The 21,388-nt window shown below is 45.3% G+C and overlaps 2 protein-coding genes and 1 pseudogene across 4 annotated transcripts in view; 1 reads left to right on the forward strand and 2 right to left on the reverse strand.

Annotated features, from left to right (window-relative positions):
• Window positions 1–2,446: 2,446 nt before the first annotated feature.
• On the reverse strand, window positions 2,447–2,763 carry LOC138832064 (ubiquitin-conjugating enzyme E2 variant 2 pseudogene; annotated as a pseudogene).
• Window positions 2,764–5,214: 2,451 nt separating this feature from the next.
• On the forward strand, window positions 5,215–8,214 carry Fzd5 (frizzled class receptor 5). The gene is made up of 2 exons (XM_070029573.1): window positions 5,215–5,778; window positions 6,033–8,214. Exon 2 carries the CDS (start codon window positions 6,280–6,282, stop codon window positions 8,035–8,037), a length of 1,758 nt encoding a protein of 585 aa, XP_069885674.1. The 5' UTR covers window positions 5,215–5,778; window positions 6,033–6,279; the 3' UTR covers window positions 8,038–8,214.
• A 10,291-nt stretch (window positions 8,215–18,505) lies between these two features.
• Window positions 18,506–21,388, reverse strand: part of Ccnyl1 (cyclin Y like 1) — a 36,369-nt gene continuing 33,486 nt past the window's right edge. For all 3 annotated transcript variants that reach the window (XM_070018432.1, XM_070018433.1, XM_070018426.1), the window contains 2 exons: window positions 20,420–20,582; window positions 18,506–19,282 (listed from right to left, as the gene is read on the reverse strand). In XM_070018432.1, the coding sequence (XP_069874533.1) occupies window positions 19,166–19,282; window positions 20,420–20,582 (280 nt within the window). In that variant the 3' untranslated portion in view covers window positions 18,506–19,165. The remainder of the gene's footprint in view (window positions 19,283–20,419; window positions 20,583–21,388) is intronic.

Here is a 21,388-nt window from a genome sequence, read left to right on the forward strand (position 1 = left end):
CCCAAACCAGTATTTTGAAACTTATTGAATGTCACTTTTCAAATAGAACATTTAGCATTATCCTCTAGACTTTCAATGATTAAACATACCAGAATAATAATGTAAATTTAATTTTGAGTTTGACCTTGTAGAAATAGTATAGCATTAGTGTCTTCAAGGAAGAAATTCCATGTTTTTTGACTAGCTTACTGGCTGGATCAGTATAAGAATAGGTGAGTGAGTTAACCCAGGAAGATGCTTGCTGATATTTTAAGAGCTTAAAACTTGTACCTGGGATATTGCTCATTGTTAAGACTGTTTGCCTAGGATGTACAAGGCTCTGGGTTCGATCCCTGGCATCATCACATACACACACAGAACAGTTGTATCTTTAAAACATTTAGTGTTTTCTACTTTGCTGAATAATGACAACACTCAGGATACATTTTGACTTTGAGGTTTCAACTACTCCAATCAGAATGGCTATCGTCAAGAACACAAACAACAACAAATGCTGGTGAGGATGCACTGTTGGTGGGAATGTAAACTAGTGCAATCACTAAAAATAGAAGTACCACATGATCCAGAGATACCATCGTGGGCATATATCCAAAGGAATGTAAGTCAGAGTATAATAGAGGCACTTGAATGCTCATGTTCACCGTAGCACTATTCACAATCATCAAGCTCTGCAAACAGCCCAGAGATTGATTGGGAAAAAAATGGGGTATACATACACAATGGATTATTATTCTTCCATAAAGAAAAGTGAAAATACGGGGGTTTTCTTACAGATAAATGGATCATGTTAAGCAAAATATACCAGTGTCAGAAGAACAAGGACCAAATATTTTCTCACATGGAAGCTAGACCTAAAAACAAGCATATACATAAATACACACAGGATCATAAATACATATATAGAGAAAACATGTTTGTAATTGTGACTTTGAGGACACTAGGGGGAACAGGGAAAAGAAGAGAGAGACTATTAAAAATGCATTGCGTATGTATCCTAATAGTATCTGGAAACCCACTGAAAACTTCAATAATAGGAGACTGAAGAAAGGGATAGAGATAATAATTGATAGTTGTGTGAAATACTACAGTGAAATGTCTTTGAAAGATCAACATAAGCCTAAAATAAAAATGAATGACAAGGGCTGGGAAGGTGGCTCAGTGGTAGAGCGCTTGCCTTGCATGCATCAGGCCCTGGGTTCGATTCCTCAACAAAAAGAAAAAAGCCGGAAGTGGCGCTGTGGCTCAAGTGGTAGAGCTCTAGCCTTGAGCTGAAGAGCTGAGGGACAGCACCCAGGCCCAGAGTTTAGGCCCACAACCAGACCCCCCCCCCAAAAAAATGAATGACAAGAGTGTATCACAGATCCTAGCAGGGGTACTGGTAGGAGGGGAGGGCAAAGGGAGAGGGTAAAAGAGGGCTAATATGCTTGAAATGTTTAATATACATATTTGAAAATAGAACAGTGAAACCTGTTGAGAATTATTTCAGAAGGAGGAAAGGAGATCAAACAGGACAATGAATCTGTACAGGGTGTATGATAAGCAAATACAGATATGTTTTCAAAATTACACCCTTATTTACAACTAGTAGATCCTAATTTTAAAAAGATAAAAGAAAAAAATTTGAGTTTCTACCCTTTCCATAAATGGAATAACTTCAAGCAAGCTATTTTGGTGCCAGTATCTTTATCTGATGCAAGGATTAAGTGAGTTAATGTTAATGAGTTATTTAGCATTCTGGGTAACATATATTAAATAGAAAGCATCTCAAACTACATTAATTATTTTTTGTTGACTTAAACATAAATGCATGGTTTTTTAAACAAAGACCGAAAACAAATATTTGTCAAGTCTGTTACGTGTATCACACAGGAACAGCTTTTAACAGAAATTCACTGACCCCCCCAACATCTTTTTATTATAAATACAGATATCAAAAACAATCCTGAATATATTTTAGATACTACTAGTAGTCAGCACCCACACTGTTTAAAAAATTAACACAATTTTTGACAATATTCACTGTACCTGCTACTTGACCCAATTTCAACTGCAGCTTTTTCACTAAGTGGGATGGATGAAGCATGCCACTTCAGCTTTTCCTTCTGGAGATTTTGTGTTTTGGAAGCACACTCACTGTCCACCGCAACTGGACTCTTCTTGCCATGCCTTCACCTTGAAAACCTGAGTTCTGATTCGAGTACTCCAGGCTCATGTTTAAATGACAGCGCCTTAACAAGAGAAAGAAAAATTCTGCTGCATTTTTCCTCCTGTTATCTGAAAACATAATGGGTGTGCATATATTAAATATGCTCTTACGAGTGTCCAGGTCATATTTACCAGCTGAAATTCTCTAACTTAATGTGTAAGTATTTTGCACTGTGATATTTAATCAAGACATTAATATGAGTAGATGGTTGATTTAAGACTAATTTAAGGTTCACTAAAATTAGTTATTATATGTTTGTCCTTCTGTGGCTGTGGAAGCTTCATATTTTCCTTGGACATCATTAAATGTCTTAGCTCATGAAGTACAACTTCGATACTATATGAATTTTGCAACTTTGCTAACACTGGTATGCTCCATGCATCCACCATTCCACTGGAATTGTTTATTTCATTTATATTAATTTTTGTTACAAATCTAACTGATGGAGGAGCTTCTGGATATTTTGGCCCACATTCTACTTTTAGGCTATGTGTTCTGCTTTCATAATTTGTCTTTGGTGGCCCAATAATCATGCCTGTCCACCTTGTAAGTGTCATATCTTCATTATCATCAAGGCCCCAGCTAACTGCACCATCGCATGCTCCTTTTTGTCCTTCTTCAAGTTCTTCCAATAAGAGAAAATTACAAGGAAGTTTAGCTCCTGTGGAGACCACAGAAGCCCTGCATCCCAATGCAGCTGCCTTAAACCACACTCATGATTGATTGATTGATTGATTCACATTTTGGTGGTACTGAGATACTCTGTTTGTTTGGATGGCACTACCACTTGAACCATACTTCCAGTTAAAACCACCTTTAAATTGAAGTAATATGTGGGAAAAAAGCAGGAATGAAAGTCGTCTATTTTGACAATATTTTGCTCTTTCTTTTTCTTCCTTCTTTCCTTGCCTTTCTTTCCATCCTTCTTTCTTTTTGTCTTCCTCTCTATTTTTCTCTCTCTCTTTCTTTGATGCTGTCTCACTAGGTAGATCAAGCTGGCCTCAAACTTGAGGTCTTCCTGCCTCCCTTTCTCAGTATGGGATTGCAAGCATGAACCACTATACTCAACTAACTGTATTTTCTTCTATTGTTACTGTTATTATTAGGGATCTCCAGGCAAAAAGTAAGCATTTGGCTAATGATTAAGTAGAGACAGGTCTGCAACCATTAGATAACAGAGTTAGAGTCAGAACCAAGTGAAAGAACATAAGTATTCTGGCTAAATTCCAGTGCGCGTGGTTAACATTCTCCAAGTTCAAATAATTTTTATTATTAGCCAACACTTGTCCTCCCCAATTCCACCGTTGCACAAGGGCACAGACGGAGACAGTCCTTGCTGGCATGTTCACAGCCTGTGCATACTTTCCATGGAGGGTTCCCTTTCTTTCAGATGGCAGAGTCATCGTCTTTCAACTCTCACTACTTGTAAGGTGGGAATGGGGTGTGTAGACACAAAGTGCCAAGTAATTCATTCTAAGTAAGGAGATAAAATATGAACACCTGTAGGATTCCAGAGACTGAAAGATGCAGTGTACATTTTCCCATGTTTATTCATAGTTACAATGTCTGTGGAGCGATTAGTGATGAGGCTGAGCTTATAACAGAAGAGGGAGATGGCTCTTCTGCTCTCCCAGCCTTTACAAATGGGACAGAAAAGATCGGCAACAATTCGCTGCCTATCTGAGCCACCGAGAGCAGTCCTGAGTCCTTCAAGTGTCCCCCAGGCCCTCTGCCTGTTTCGCTATTTTTCCCCCTCCAGCGAGAGAAAAGGTTGGGGGAGAGGGGTACTATGTAAACTCTCTTCCTAGGCGTGTGAATGAATTTCAAGTATGCGAAACACCTCAGTCTTCCAACCTAATTAGAACGCGTTGGACATTTAAAACTTGCAGCCTAACAACCCATTTGGAGAGCGCCCCTGCGCGTCCCGGGGGTCGTGGCGCCCCGCAGGTCTTCCCCGGGCCCGGGGCTTCCTCCGAGCCCCCAGCCTGCACCCCTCGCCTCCCAGGAAGCTCCCGGGCGCAGCTTAGTGGTGAGCAGCCCCGGGGGTCCGGCTCCCTGCCCAGTACAGAACCCAGAGCCGAGAGTTTGCGACTTCATCATCACAAACCTCGACAGAAAAGGACTGACATCTTCCCAGGTCAGAAAAGGGCTTTCAGGTCCCAACAGTGAGATGTTTCTAGGCGATGTATACGATCGAAGCTGGAAAACAGCCAGGGCGTGGGGAGCGGGATGGGTAAGATGATGGTGCATGCCACTGCCCAGCTCCCTGGGTTCCAGCATGGGGCGGTGCACGAGATGGCCAGGTGCTGCCCGGGTCACCGTGCCAAGCCGCGCCCTAGAACTGCCAGGATTCCAAGTCTATAGTGAGAGGCAAACGAACAACGCGGTAGGGGCTCCTGAAGCGTTGGGTTTTCTTTCACCCAACCCACGACAGCGCAGACTAGAGACAGGTGTCACAGCGAACAGTACTTCTTGAGGCAGTTCTTCCACACAAGCGCCGGGCTCTGCAAAGAAGCCGAGCTCGCGGAGAGGAGAGACCTGGTGGAAACTGTGAAAGCAGAGCTCCAGAAGCTTGCACCTTCACGGGCGCGGGAGCCCGCTCGGTGCGGCGAGCGCCCGCCGACAACTCCGGAGGGACTTCCAGCTCGGGTTTCCCGCCCGGGTTCTCAAGGCAGAGGTGATTAGCATTCTCCCCGCCCCCATCGTTTCCAGGCCCACTATTGGTCAACGCTCTACCGTTGCCCGCCCCGGGCGGGGCCACAGGGCGCGAAGGGGCGGGGGGGGGGACTGGCGGAGCCCGCGGGGCAGTGGGCGGGGACCCAAGGAGAGCTTGGTGGGGCGGCCCGCAACAGGAGCCCGGGCCCGAGGGGGGCGGGCCGGGGGCGGGGCCTCCCGGCGGGCATTAGAGGCAGGTGACCCGGGCGCGGCGGGAGAGGGCAGTCAGCCTGCGGCCGAGACTCAGCCGCCGCCGCCCGCAGCTCGGTGCCCCAAGGAGGTGGGCGAGAGGGTGCGCCAGCGCGGGGCGGGGGGAGGAGCCGAGCCGGGTGCGTCCGGAGAGCGCCGCCACCGCCCCCCGGAGTCCGCCGGAGCGCGGAGCCCCCTGCAGGGGAGCGGGCGAGCGGCGGGCGGGACGCGGCGGCGGGCGCTCACCATGCAGTCCCGGCCGGGCCAGCGCCGGCGGCTCGCGGTGCTGTAAGGCAGCGGGGTCCCCGGGCCGCCGCGCCTCGCCTTTCTCCCGCTCAGGTGCTGCCAAGGCGCGCTCGCTCTTCGTTCTGCTCCCGATCCCGGGTGGAACGCCCGGCCTGCCCCTGCCCCGCTCCGCCCGGATCATGCGGGGCGATCCGGAGGAAGAGAAGGCGAGTGACCGGCCTACGCCGATCGCATTCCGGGGGCGCCCTGCTCCCTGAGACGCCCCCACCTGCTGCCATGTGTCGCCGCCACCCGTACCCGGCCTTGTGCTAAACTTTCCCAGCGCCGGCCCGCCTCGGAGTGGCGTTTCGGAGCCGGGTGGCTCGGAGGACGGACGATCCAGGTTGGCTGCGGACCTCTGTCCCCCAGCGGGACCCGCAGAGGTGAGAGCCCGCGCCCGCCCGCTGCCTCGGCCCCTTTCCCGGGGCAGAGCGCCCAGTCCGGAGACGCAGCCCCGAGGGCCCGTCCTGGGAAGGAGGGTGTGGGGAGTCAGAAGTCCGGGTCCCGCGGGGAAAGGGGAAGAGAAGAGAGAGGTTCCCGGAGAGATTGGAAACTCCTGGCGGGGACCAGGCTGTTGACTCTCCCCTCTGCGAGGGGTGGTTGTGATTTGTCTCCCCGATTTTGTCTTGTTAAAAAGACTCCTTCGCTCGGGATCGGAGCCCTCGCCAGTCTCTTCCCCCCCCTCCGGAGGACCCGAGTGGAGGCAGCGCCTTCCCGAGAGCAGTTTAGCGCTGGACGGATTTCTTTAAGAGAAAAAGAAACCAACAGGTTGCCAGCCCCGGCGTCGACACCCAAGTGTGCGGAGAGGACAGCCCGGGTCCCGGATTCCTCGGCCTGTGTCGGCCCCTCGCGGGCTGCTCGAGACGAGGGGAGGGAGGGGGGCGATGGCTCGGCCTGACCCGTGCGCGCCGCCTTCGCTGCTGCTGCTGCTCCTGACACAGCTGGCGGGTCGGGCGGCGGCCGCCTCCAAGGCCCCAGTGTGCCAGGAAATCACGGTGCCCATGTGCCGGGGCATTGGCTACAACCTGACGCACATGCCCAACCAGTTCAACCACGACACGCAGGACGAAGCCGGCCTGGAAGTGCACCAGTTCTGGCCGCTGGTGGAGATCCATTGCTCGCCCGACCTGCGCTTCTTCCTGTGCTCCATGTACACGCCCATCTGCCTGCCGGACTACCACAAGCCGCTGCCGCCCTGCCGCTCGGTGTGCGAGCGCGCCAAGGCCGGCTGCTCGCCGCTCATGCGCCAGTACGGCTTCGCCTGGCCCGAGCGCATGAGCTGTGACCGCCTCCCCGTGCTGGGCCGCGACGCCGAGGTCCTGTGCATGGATTACAACCGCAGCGAGGCCACCACGGCGCCCCCCAGGTCCTTCCCGGCCAAGCCCACCCTCCCGGGCGCCCCGGGCGCCCCGTCCTCCGGGGGCGAGTGCGCCAGCGGAGGCCCCTCGGTGTGCACGTGCCGGGAGCCCTTCGTGCCCATCCTGAAGGAGTCGCACCCGCTCTACAACAAGGTGTGGACGGGCCAGGTGCCCAACTGCGCGGTGCCCTGCTACCAGCCGTCCTTCAGCCCGGACGAGCGCACGTTCGCCACCTTCTGGATCGGCCTGTGGTCCGTTCTGTGCTTCATCTCCACCGCCACCACGGTGGCCACCTTCCTCATCGACATGGAACGCTTCCGCTACCCCGAGCGCCCCATCATCTTCCTGTCGGCCTGCTACCTGTGCGTGTCCCTGGGGTTCCTCGTGCGCCTGGTCGTGGGCCACGCCAGCGTCGCCTGCAGCCGGGAGCACAGCCACATCCACTACGAGACCACGGGCCCGGCGCTGTGCACCGTCGTCTTCCTGCTGGTGTACTTCTTCGGCATGGCCAGCTCCATCTGGTGGGTCATCCTGTCGCTCACCTGGTTCTTGGCGGCCGGCATGAAGTGGGGCAACGAGGCCATCGCGGGCTACGCGCAGTACTTCCACCTGGCCGCCTGGCTCATCCCCAGCGTCAAGTCCATCACGGCGCTGGCTCTGAGCTCCGTGGACGGGGACCCGGTGGCCGGCATCTGCTACGTGGGCAACCAGAACCTGAACTCGCTGCGTGGCTTCGTGCTGGGCCCGCTGGTGCTCTACCTGCTGGTGGGCACGCTCTTCCTCTTGGCGGGCTTCGTGTCTCTCTTCCGCATCCGGAGCGTCATCAAGCAGGGTGGCACGAAGACGGACAAGCTGGAGAAGCTCATGATCCGCATCGGCATCTTCACGCTGCTCTACACGGTGCCCGCCAGCATCGTGGTGGCCTGTTACCTGTACGAACAGCACTACCGGGAGAGCTGGGAGGCGGCCCTCACCTGCGCGTGCCCGGGCTCCGACGCGGGCCAGCCGCGCGCCAAACCCGAGTACTGGGTGCTCATGCTCAAGTACTTCATGTGCCTGGTCGTGGGCATCACGTCGGGCGTCTGGATCTGGTCTGGCAAGACCGTGGAGTCTTGGCGGCGCTTTACCAGCCGCTGCTGCTGCCGCCCGCGGCGGGGCCACAAGAGCGGCGGCGCCATGGCCTCCGGGGACTACGCGGAGGCCAGCGCCGCGCTCACTGGCAGGACCGGGCCGCCGGGCCCCGCCGCCGCGTACCACAAGCAGGTGTCCCTGTCGCACGTCTAGGAGGAGAAGGAGGAGGAGGCCGAGGCGGAGGCCCGACCCCCCCCCCCCCCCCCCCGCGCCCCTGCACCCGTGCTGGGAGTGGAGGGGGGGGGTTGTTTTGTTGGGTAGCTTGGCGAAGGTCACTTCCGTTTACCTTCTTGGTGCTGATGTCCCCTCCTGGGGGGGGGGAGAGGGGGAGAGAGGGAGAGGGAGAGAGGGCGAGAAGGGGGAGGGGCAGGGGGAGGGGGAAGGGGCCCTTTTCCAGGGTGGACCTGACCCGGTTCTTCTCAAAGGGGCTCAGCTCAGTCTTGTGTGTTCTAGTTTGCGTTCCTTTGCTACCTTCTTTAGAGGAACTCTGGTTTTAATTTATATGTATTTTAATTTTTTTTGAAAAAAAAAAAACTCTGTTGCATTTTTGGCAACAAAATTTACCTTTGCTTTGGGGGCTTTACCAAATCCTCAAGTTGACATTGCGATGAGGTTACACTTGGTTCAGGTTTCTTTGAACTGCGTGATCTAAATTGGGAAAATCTATTTCCTATACATGTGTCTTTTTAAAAAAAAATGTGAACAGAGTTTGGGCTGCTGTGAGTGAGACGGTGTGGAGTGTGTTTTTCAATTTTTTTTCCTACCCCTGCTTAAAACTGTCCAATTTCCTTTATGGCAGCTTCCTGTTCCGGGTATCACCCCCTGCCCTCCCGTGCTTAAGGCCTCCCCAAGAGACGAGCTAAAGGAGCTCTCTGATTTTATGTGCTTCCTTTACTTGGTTGGGTAAGCCTAGATTCAAATCCACGGTATGTTAATCATTTGCATTCCTAACGGAGGTAGAATATAGGAGGCATCTAGGGTGTGGGGCATAAACATTTCTCATAGTGAGAAACTTAAGTGATGATAATTGGTTGATCTGAAGTATAGAAGACCGAGATGGTGAGCTTTGTGCTGGAGAGGGGTGGGAGGCTTTTAATAAGTTCCAGTCATCCCTTATTAAATTTTTTTTTTAAGAACTTGTGCTACAGTTTTCTTGACCATAAACCCAGTTACTTCTCTGGAAGGATTTAGAGTACCTCACCGAAGGTGGGCTTCCTTTTCAAGGGACTCAAAAGTAGAAGCTCCCAGCAATTAAAGAAAATTTCCACCACTTCTCTTATCTGCCCCCACAACCCCCCTCCTTTATCATGTTAAACAGTCCTTTTGCTTTTCGTTTTCCTCCTCTCCTGGAGAGCTGTGATTAGAAACCACACCCACCCTCGAATGAAGTGCTGGGACTGGGGGAGGGCGCCTGGCTACCTGTGGCCAAACATTAGTCTCAAGGAGGGAAAACAAGTGTCCCTGACTCTGGGCTAATTTTTAGCCTGGTGGAAGCAGCATACAGTTCTAGCACTACAGCACTACAGCAAGACAAACAAGACCCATAACATGCTTCTGGAAACTCGCAAGGATGGATCAATGTAACTCTATCCCAAGAGGAAAGCCTCCTTTTTGTGCCCCTCCCCCCACAAGCACACACTGGGGACACACACACACTTTCACACACTTCTGTTTGCTTTCCTAATCTGTTTAAGCATTCACTTATGAAGAGTGAGGCCATTACTGAGAAGGGGGTGGCCTCCCATGGGCCAGCAAACATCAGTGGCCTGGACTGGGGACAAGATAGAGGAAGTTACAATAGGAAGTTACTTAGGAAAAGAACTGGAATCTAAGCATTTCTGCTTCATTTGAATGGAAGTTGGAAAAGTAAAATTTAAGTCTAGGTCAGTTTTATGTCACAGGTATTGAGTAGACAAATGGGGACTTTAAATACTTAGCTGGTGGAGAAACACTTAGATCTATAGTTTTAAGGTCACTCAATGGCTGTCCACATTTATAATAAGAGCAATGCACTGCCCTTACATACTTAACTGAACCCAAATTAAAATGTCAGTAGCTTTGACAAAACTCAGCACATATAGCTAAAGAACTTTATTATACCTCTCTTCATTCAGGTACCTTGCAGTAGAACCGCAGTCCGAGCACCAGTTTCTCTCCTGTTTTTTCAAATGAAGGAAGACCCTTTCTGATCACCTTGATCTCTTCCTTCATTTACTGTGTCTTCCCAGAATATATGGTGTCAATCATTTGCCTAATTTGGGTTCTCCTCTCTTTCTGGAGGAATCCAGGCATGTTGTGCAGTGCAGTTGAGACACGTAGGGTGAAGGAGATAAAAAGTCTTTCCTTCTTTCAAATTATTTTCTTTTTCATTTTAGCAACATGCCACATTGAAGTAAGAATGATTCGTTTACTGTACAGAAATTATAACAAAGATGCTAAGTCAAGGGGAGACAATGTAGGAAATATTTGGCACTTGATTTTGTGTCTGTTCTTATCCCTGCTCCTCATGCCCCCCCTCCTCATTCCCTACAAGAGTTGAAGGTAAAAGCCACCTGCTTCCTTAACTTGTACCATTTCCTCCCCTCCCTTTCCCAAGAGAGAGACACTGAATCTCTTCATAGCCACATCCTATTTTTACTTCTTTTCCTCAGCTTTACATTTTTGGTATGAAAGCCCAAAATAAAGGCTTGTGGAGTAGTTCAGCAACCTCTTCATAACCCCCACCTTTTCCCCAAAGTTGGGGCGGGGGTGTGGTACCCAATTTTATCCCAGATATACAATTTTTGGGCTGTCCTCCTCCCCTCACTGTTGACTTTAATCAGAATCTCACATCCTGGGTTAGGGAATAGGCTAGAAGACTGTGTAAAGGAACCAATGGGATCTCAGTGAATCAGCCAGATTGTAGGAAGTTTTTAAAGTTCATATTCTTTTCCCTCCTCCCATTTGAAGTTGTCTAAATTGGCTGGAAACCATTTTTCTTGGTGCCTTATTGGTTTATTCTTACAAACCTTTGTCATATTTTCCAAGACTTTTGCCAGTGACCAGGCCCTTATGTGTATGTGTTGTGTGTCATTGTGCGCATGTACCAGCTTAAATAATGTGCCGACAGCACTGTTGGAAAGTTGGTATTCATTAGGCTGTTCCCTCCCGGGCCAGGGCAACACTAATCTTGACATCGGCTGCCAGGAGAAAACCCATGGATCACACACAGAACCTTAATAACAGCATTTGTGACCTGTGCTCTCCAGTACAGAATGGGATCCCTAGAGCTAGGAAGCGCAGTTGTATATTTTAATGAACTGCTACCCCTGCTGAAGAAAGCTGCTTTCACTTTTGTGCTCCACAGAAAGACCCAGGGGGAGTAGGCGGGACAAAGCTTTGAATAAGTGCTTTCTAACACCAAATGTGGCAAGCAGGATAGAGCACATCACAAATCTAGGCAGGTGTGAGGTACGGTGGCTAAGAATTGCCTGCTCCCTCTGCATGCATGCCCTTTCTTGTCTCCAAAGTCCAATCAAGTAATCCTAGGGAAGAAATATGCCTGAGTTGGGAAGCATGGATTTGAAAAACAAAAACAAAACAAAAAAAACACAAAAATACCTACCAAGGCATGAAAGAAGGATGACGGGTATGCAGGATGTAAGTAACTAACCTGACTCAAAACTCTCAGAAGCTTTTAGCAGCTTGATGACAATTTCAGCATTTATTTCAGCCAGGATAATGTCTATCTGTGGTACATTCTTTTAGGACACTATCACAGCATGTTGTTACAAATTGTACATATAGTATGTATGTTTTGTGGGTATGTATATAATTAATATATATATTATATATATTATATATATATGAGAGATTTAGTGACTTTTGATACGGGTTTGGTGCAGGTGAGTTCATACTGAGCCAAATGAGGCACATACCGAGTCAGTAGATGGAGCCCAGGGCATTTAGTACTTTTTCTGATTTCCATACATGTATAGTGCCTATTCTGTCCACGTAGTCACTGTCATGCCAAATCTAGAACTCACAAGTCAAAGCCAGCAATATTTCCTTTGTAGACAATCAACTTGAATCTGTAGATGATTACTGGAAAATGATTATTGTAATTCTGAGTTCATAACAATAACAAAAGGAAACCCAGAGCATCTTGATGAGAGCTTGTTCTGTTGCTGGAAGTCAGTGGAGCAGCAATTGTATGTGGTCCTGTTAGTCTCAAGACACTCAACTTGCTGACCTTATTTTAGAAAAAAATTATTTGTATGTATTCTATTTGTGGGAAGGTAACAAACTGGTTTGAGATTTTTATCAGATATGAAGATTAGTTATTTATGAAAAACAAAGAAATGTCTATTTTTGTTTCTTTGTTCCCAATTAATGTAGATAACTTTTTAAAAATGCATTAAAGCAATGATGAAGAAAATAAAAAGATGGTGTAGAAGTCTCTTTCTCCTTGCATCTATGGAGAAGCACACTGCTATATGGTTATGTGAATTCTAACATGGTAATGAAGTTTTTCAAATGTACAAGCAGCAACATTCTTTAGCAAAACCAAGCAAATTCAGTCACCCCAAACAAATAATGAAAACATGTTTTACTTGAATATATTTCCTGGGTTTCTCCTGCTGATTCAGAGTTTCATTATTCACATGAAGAAGTGAAACAGAGATGGGGCCTGGTCATGTTGTATTTTATAAACTATCCATGTATATACACTGTGCCTGTTTTGAGTGGCAATAGTGTGTGTTCTGGGTGTCCTGTGTGTTGGGAGAGCATGAACTCTTAAAACTTTATCACCCAGCAGTGGGATTCATAACTGGGTACTAAATGCAACTTGAGTACAGAGGAAAGAGAACAAGTTGAATGGATCCCTGACTACTACTGCAATCACCTTCTACCAGTGGCAAAATGCAGATTAGCCTCCAATGCCTCTAGTTAATGTCTGGTGCATGTCAGTGTTCACCAGCAATGTTCTGAGACATTGCAGGAAAGTAGGTGGAAAACATGAATAATGAGTTGTAAATGTGGAGGCACCAAGAGGTAACAGCATGAGCATGTAGTTCAATGTCAGCTTGAGTGCTATGGACTTTATTAGGCAAGCACGTAAGTTTAAGCAGCTGGGAGCACAGGCAGAACATGGTAGTTGAGCAGGATCCTGATTGAAGACCAGCCCGGCTTTCTGTGCATAAGACTCTCTAGTTGGCACAGCTCTCCCTTGCTTTTTCCTGGCTCATTTTCACCCAGTGGAAAAAGGAGGAAAGGGCAGTCACAAACTGGAGCAGAGCAACCTTTGAAGGTTGGAGAAGGGTGGACCGAGAATGGTAATATTGGCAGTCATGCTTCTTGTAAAGATTTAGTTACACAGCACTTTAGTTTGTCATGATGGAAACTAGGTTGAGGCAGAATGGTGATGAATGGAGATTGCAGAGCCAGACTGACTAGAGATTCAAATCCTAGCTCTATGGTTTGTGAGTTGTCTTGGACAGATAACATCCTAGAAGTTCGTCTTTCTCATCTGTGAAGAGGTAATGATAGTATTACACATCTTTACCACATTCAGGTAAGCAAATCAAGGATGCAACAGCTGTGTGGGCATGGAATGGAAAGACTTTTAAAGGGAGTGGAAAGCTTTTAAACTTGAGTCTGCCTAATCCTAAGGCCTCAGTCTCTGGAACTGAGCTTTAGACAAATGTAATTTTTTAAATCTAAAATTATTTTAACATTTAAGAAAGCTGCAAAAGCAATTCGGTTCTTGTGTGTCCTTTATCTATTTCCCCTAAGGCCAACATCAACACATGACACAGCTCCGAAGTTAGTGTTGGAACATTGCTGTTAACTGTAGACCACTAGGTTTGTTTTGAACTGTTTGGGGATCCAGTCCAGAGTACTATTGCATTTAGAGAGACTTTTGTGCTTCAGGTACTTTCAAGCTTTTAAGAAGCAGATGGTGCACTGGAGGCATGGCTCAGTTGGTAGAGCACTAGCCAATGAGAAAAAGCAAAAATCAAAAAAAGTTTTGAGTCTCAGTCTAGGCCTTAAAAAAAGGAAGGTAGCAATTTAAAAGCAGAAGGGAACAAATTTCTGTTAAGGGAGATGGATGTAGGTTGATTTTCTTTTTTTAAGAAATGGAGGGCTGGGAAAGCAGCTTAGTGGTAAAGTGCCTACCTAGCATGCATGAAGCCCTGGGTTTGATTCCTTAGTACCACATAAACCGAAAAAGCTGGAAGTGGCGCTGTGGCTCAAGTGGTCAAGTGCTAACCTGGAGCAAAAGCAACTCTGGGACAATGTCCAGGCCCAGAGTTCAAGCCCTAGCACTGGCAAAAAAAGAAAAAAGAATAGTCACTTCTATTAGATAAGAGTTATCTTTTAAAAAAAAAAAAAAAAAAGCAGCAGCAAAAGCCAGAAAGAATACTAGCTTTTGGAAGGAGGCTGCTCAGTTCTCTACCCAATGTGGGCAAGTGAGGGTAGGTGCCAAGGACAGTGAGTTGGGAAACAGCGCTTTAGAGAATACAGATGGGTTCCAACAGCAAAGGGAATTCCACGGGGCCGGCCAGCCTGTGAGCCACAGAACACCTGCATTTCCTTCCAATTGTGCTAACGCTTTGGATGCGAATCAAGTAACCAAGCCTTGTCATGTTGGACACTCGCTGAAGGGTGCGAGGGGAGGCAGAGATGGTCGGCGGTGGAACTGAGGCCCAGGAATTGGCATACTGAAGTCAGTTCTTACACTGAGCAGCCAACATTTTGGGGCCTCAGGCAGAGGCTTTCAGAAAGGTATGATGAAACTTTTTGGGTTGTGGGGCTTGAACTCAGGGATTGGGCACTGTCCTGACCTCTTGCTCAAGGCTCTACAGACTACTCTGAGCCATAGCTTCACGTCTGGTTTTTGAGTGGTTAATTGGAGATAAGAGCTTCATGGAGACTTTTGTGCTGAGGCTGGCTTCGAACTGTGACCCTCACTCAGGTCTCAGCCTCCTGAGTAGCTAGGATTACAGGCCTGAACCACCAGCACCTGGCTGATGGAACTTTTTTCTTTTTTTTAAAAGAAAGGGTAGCTGGAAATTTTGGGTATCCTTCAAGATTGTCTTTTGAGTAGCTCTGGATTTGAACTCAGGTCTCACACCTGCTAAGCAGATGATCTACTACTTAAACTACTTTAACAGCACTCTTTTGGCTGTTTCCCAGATAGGGTCTTCCTTTAAGCCTGGGCCGGCCTGCACAGCAATCCTATTAAGAGCTCACCAAGTCATTGGAATGACAGGCACATTCCACCACGCCCAACCGTTATGATGTACTGTAACTTCCTCTTCCCAGGCTGGCCTCAGACCTTAATCCTCCTATCTCTGTCTCCCAAGTAAGCAAAGTTTAGACCTGAGCCACTACACCAAATATTCCGGGTGTTTGAGGATCCTTTGGGAACTATCAATTTCCCCAGCCACATTCAAACCCTTCAAAATAGTAATAAAGTTAGGCAATTTGGACTTACAAATCTCACTTACTCTGCTCTTGAGGTAAAATTTTTCTTTGGATTTAGGGTTTCTTAGTTTCTATACAGTATCACTGATTTGGCTGTTCTTCCCGCACCGGAGATCCTAAATCACGTGATGGGATTCCTAAGTACCTGGTCTCTGATTTGTCAAATCCATTTAAAGTAGTTCAGTGGAAATTGCCTTAGAAACCAAACAGATTGCTCCTGTGTACTGGGGGAACAGGTCTTATTGCAGGGCTTCTAGATCTTTTCTGTTGTTTGCAGGCACCATGTCAAGCCATCCAGGTTGTTAAGTGGCTGGCAGTTAGATAGGCTTCAGGTAATCTTATGCTCCACTTGTTGATGGATGCTAAGTACAACCCAGATTCTTCATAGAAACTAGCACTTTACTGGAAATACATCTCTGCCAGCCATCAAGAGCTTTTCCAAGTAGTACTTAAAAAAATATATGTAGCTTCCAGATGAGGGCACAGTTAGGCCAGTCAGTCATTTTAGACATTGTGAGAAGAGACTTGGGTGATGAAAGGTTTTTGCTAGCCTGAATGCTGTACCTAGTTTTCCAAAACATTTCCTACCCTGAATACAGAATGAAGACTGTTGTCTAATTGATGTTGGCTTTGGCTTGTTTGAAACAAGAAATATTGTACTTAAACAGAAAACTAAAGCAAGTTGGGCTGTTGAACTGCTGTAAAACCAAGGAGTCAGTTCTGTTAAGATTTCAGTAACTCGGACATACAGAGCTACAAAGGACAAGCCAGAAAAAAATTTCTCCTTAACCACAAGCATTCAGCCCCAAGTTTTTGTGTCAGGATAAATCACATGGAATTACTGACAACCAACCACTTTTTGACCTGCAAATACAGTTTCAGTGGCTTCAAACATTGCAGCTCATTGTTTTTCCTTTGTAATGAAAACCATGAAGTTCAGTTCACAATATGCCAGCTAAAATTTGAGAAATCTAATGAGTAAAATTCAGCCCAAACAAATCCCTCCAAAACCCAAAACTTAAAATCCATGTGTCCAGATAGACATTCCATTTTAAACCTATTTTTTTCCAAGTTACTGACCGTGGGAAAATGACAGGTTACCACCAACTAGTAACTTGCATTTCTATGCCCTCAATAACATTTGCCAGAGAACGTACCCACTTGCTATGGCATTTATATTCCCAACTTGGGGACCTAGTTGCCTAGTTAGTAGATTGTATTGCTCCAGTGTTAGGCCAAGAGAACAATTCTTAGTGATAATTCTGCCAGCTTGTTCTTAGTCAGATTCCTGTCCAGTGCCCCTCTCCCAAATCTTTTTAACTTTCTAAAACTTTGGCCATTCATTTAGCATTTTGCAAGTTATAGGGTACAGATTATCTTATAAATTTAGTTCATTTATCCTAGTCAGCAATAAAATTTATCAAGAACAGACGAGTTGGTCATTGAAAAAATCTGATGTTAGGTACTGAAAAAGTACTGCTATGGCTGAGTAACTTGGCTCTTTATAAAGTTTACAGTATATTTTTAATTGAATTATAAACTTGAACACAGATGTAAGTCAAATCTTGTAGCTTGTGGCCCCAATTTCCCCTACTTCTTTCTGCTCCTGTCATTCTTTTCTTTTGGTATACTTTACCTAATTTTATCTTCCAATGTATGTTTCTTCCTCTCAGGAATAATAATGAACATCATAGTGCCATCTAAGGCACTATGCTACTAAGTACTGTTTCCAGACAGTGATTTTGAGTACTAATTATCTTTGGGTGGAAAAGTGCTAAAGCAAAAGAAATCAATTATTACACCTTAACCAGAGGCATGATCAAAGTTGCTTTCATAGTCAGTTAAAACCTATTGGGACATTTAAGTTTTGGAGAGATGTAATGCTATGTGAATCATGTTAAAAACACGCTAGCCGTATTTTAATTAAAATAGAATTTATTAGCTTTTCTTTTAATATAAACATGAGAAAGAAAAACCACATTAAGTTGTAGTATTCTTTTCAAAATAAAACTGCAATCAATACTTGAATCTCCAAGCTCTGAACTCCATAAACAATGGTTATTTTTTTTGAGGTGGTAGATTGTAATATTTCACACGTCATTAGTGATCATTTGTGGCTGTCCTTTAAAATGATGGAATCTGTAGCATTCAATACCCTGTGAAGCACTGCTGTACTGAGAGAAAAGTATTCTTGGCCAGAAAGGCTTGGTTTACAGGCAAGATTCCTTAGATTACACTTGAGAAGACAGATTTCACATAGTTGAGAAAACTGTTTTTCTTCACTATTTCAAATTTAAGCGGCACTTTGGTCAATCTAAAATTATTCCTTGCCCTTTAAAGTAAGGGGTACTTAAGGTCCCTTTAAGTTCCCTCTTAAAAAGGACTTGAATGGGACCCAGAGTCAGGTTAACACAGAGATTAAAAACAAAACAAAACAACAACAACAACAAAAAACTTCATTCACTTGCCGCTATAGGGGTCCAACTCCTTTTCACTTACTACATTTCCTCTAAATCTAGAGGAAAGAGGTTTAGGTGACCAAAGCATATGGAGTCATCCTATAAAGAACTATTTTCAAAACAGGCAGGTGCTTCTACAGACACACAAAGTAGCCCAAAAACCTGAATGGAATTCTGAGCTTTGATGGCTGCTGAAAGTACGCTACACACTTAGAAAACATCATTTGGAAGTTAAGTCACATGACTTTGGTTTTGCAAATTTGGAATCTTAGGCCTTAATTTATTTCACACAAATGTCTGCCATCTTCAAGTGGCTCTAGAAGGTATTTGCAAAATTGAAACTTGGAAATGATGTTTTGTTCACGTTGCAGCTTTTACCCTCCTACGGTGCCTGCAGAACCCCAGCACGGGAGCCGAAGCGTCAGACTGCGCCACAGCTTTCGGCACAACTGCTGTCACTGGACAACTATGTTGGTTGGCATTATGAAAATATCCTTTAATACACTTCAACAAATAAGAGGAAACTTATCAGAAAATAAGAAGCACCATTAATAATTCACAAAAAATACACTGTAGACCCAACAGAAGCGTTTTTTTTTTTATGACCCCAATCATGCCAAAATGGTAGTAAGTAGTGCTCGCAAAGAATATGAATGGCAAGTGTTATCCAGCAGCTTTTTGGTTTAAATTGATTGCCAATAATGACTAGCAGCTTTAATGGTACAGTAGGAAGAGTCTTCAATACCAAACAATGCTACAATCTTCTCCTAAGTGGTTTCATGGGTGTTCAAAGTCCTATGTTTGGGGCTGGGCTCAGTGGTTGAGAACTTGCCTAGCATGTATGTGCTAGACCCATCGATGATTCCCAGCCTAGATGGATACCGGCAGGTATGTGTGTGTGTGTCCTATGTTGAAATGGTAATACTGCATCAATTCTGAAGGCATTTGCAGCAATATGGGGGAGAGGAGCAGAAACAATTTAAAAAATGAATGTTATGTGGTTAGTGTTTTTAGAGTCTAAAAATTTAAACTACTAATTTTAAAAAAACCTCACAAAGTTCACAGCTATTAGCCTACACAGTAAGCAAATAACTGTGTGTGGGTTTGGAGCTTTGCTTTGGAGTGGTTTTTGTAACTCTGTTTACATTAAAGAGGACAGTAATTGTGTATTGTTGCTTTGACAAGGTCCCATTCTTCCCTAGCAAGTGCAAGTGTATTGTTCATGTCTTGAATTTGAGGTCTCTCCTTTCGGTGAGAACACAAACTTTGCTGGTTTCGAGCAGGAGAGGTGATATTTCTCCAGTCTTTGTAGATGAGGAGTGCATGATGTTACCACCAGTCATTTCTCCATCTTAAGAGAGTATGGCATTAGAGCGCTGAATACCAATGAAATTGTCAGCGCTGAAAGACCTCCTCATAGCAGCTTTACATAAGTCTTTGTATTTGTCTTCACATAATCTTGAAATGGCCTAGAAAGTCAATCAAACAGAAAACACAGGTAGAATTTTTTTTTAAAAAAATATTCCAATGTTAAAGGCAAAACAAAAGAATACCACTGATGTTAAGTCATAACTTTGAGCCTTATAAGTGTTAGGTTCTTCTGAGTTGTTCTTTCCTGCCAGTTCACTAAGGTAACATCATTTAAGGGTTATAATTATTGGGAAATGAGAGTTTTATGACGTTACGTAAAAATTAACTTCCCAAAGATGTCAAAGGTATCATGATAGGCTCCTAACAGCAATATCATCAGGTTGCCTGAGTGACTGTTCCTTTGACAACACCCATATACCTGTGTGAAGCAGTCAGTGCTTACTCATCTATTCAAATTCTATACAACCTTCATTAGATATTATAAACTCTAAACAAATTTCAGTGAAGTAGGCATGTGCTGTAGTAGAGGGAAAGACAGGGAACTAATGACCAAAGCATCATAAGGTGCTACTTTACTTACAAGTTAATTATGGTAGAAAACATTACTCTAAAGTTCCACCAGCATGTCACAGAAAGCCCATTTTAAAGTATGTCATAAGCCATAAATATTACTTTGCTCCATGTAACATCACTTTCATAAACCTATGTTTTTCTACATTCAGTATTTCAAACACAAACACACATTATATAAATCTTAATGATAGGTCTTCTCAGCCATTAATGTGTTGCCTAATAAACTTAAAAAGTTGAACTGTGATATCTACACACCAACATAATTTTACCAACTGAGTAAAAAGCAGTCAAGAGTAGTAAGTGAATTATGTATGCAGATATTATTAGGGATACAACAGCAAGAAATTATTTATATATGATTGTGTGGAAAGGTAGAGATTCCAAAGGAACCACGAAGAACAGATTAAATTTGATACTAAATTTGATAAAATATCTTGAATTAGGATCACAGGAGATAAGATCCATCTATAATTTTTAAAAAATGTGGATTCTGATATAAATCATAAAAGACTAAAAAAGTATAATGCCAAAGGGTCAATAAGCTCTTCAGTGTGTTAACTGTAAAGCTTTCCATTTTCCTAATCACTACTCAGTAAGATTTGGACACAAATGGTGGTTTTGGTGGTTCACAGAAAACCCACTTAGTGAATGAACAGCTTTACCTCTAAGTTCTGTGCTCTTTCTTTGCTGAGAGGAGAAAAGAGAAAGTTCAGGTTGTTGTCATCTGCTAAGGAGCGAAGGTCAAAGTAGTATTTGGCATAAACACTGGCAGGAACATTAATATTGAACTGGAGTAGCTCCAAGAAATGCCTTTCCATCTCATTCCTGGGGGAGGAGGAACACAACAAAACCAATACAGGACAATTTTAGTCAACTGGGCTATCTTCAAAAATATCCTTCTAAGCTGCTAAGATGGCTCTAAATTTTGTTTTGAAACAAATAAAGGCTACCCAGCTGGATTAATACACTAATGTTCAAACAAGGTACAGCTATTTGTGGTTCTCTCTGCATCCCAGCACTCTAGTTGGGCTGAGGGGAAAAGGTTACGGCCCTCTCATGCACTCATGCTGCTGACTCGGGGGCTCATTCTTCAGAGTTCCATTAGTGCAGCTGTACGATTCATACTCCACGCTCACTCACAAGGCCCCACTATAGTGAGCAGATGAAAGGAATGATGTATGCTGTTTATTAGCTCTGAAGAACTTGCAGACATTTTCACCAGGCTGATAACAGGAAGGGGCTTATTGAAGTAGAGAAGCGCCAACAAAAGGAGTGGGCACATCACCACGGCAACAAATGGATCCATCGAGAGCCACGCTATTATCTCTGAGGGGGAAACTCTTGAGGCAACAAGGATTCATCTCAAACAAATAAATAAATAAATAAGCCACACTGGAAGGGAAAGGAAATCCTTCCCCATCCCAGCCCATGAGGGTATGTCAAAGGGCATAATGCAAGTTTCTGCACACCTTAATATTACTAAGGTGAGAAATTGTCACTGTGACAGGCAAGATACTCATTTTAAATCTGTGGAAGGCAGAAAGATCAAAGACAGATATCTTCGCCACACTAAACCCACTTTAGGATATGACCTCTGGTAGAGCACCGGACTTAAAAACTGTTTCTCTACT

The sequence above is a fragment of the Dipodomys merriami genome, unplaced genomic scaffold, assembly GCF_024711535.1.
Source record: "Dipodomys merriami isolate MVZ:Mamm:240054 unplaced genomic scaffold, mDipMer1.0.p SCAF_1, whole genome shotgun sequence".
NCBI lineage: Eukaryota > Metazoa > Chordata > Mammalia > Rodentia > Heteromyidae > Dipodomys > Dipodomys merriami.

Coding starts and splice junctions, on each gene's coding strand:
- Fzd5 (XM_070029573.1), top strand. CDS start 6,280: ATGGCTCGGCCTGACCCGTGCGCGCCGCCTTCGCTGCTGCTGCTGCTC.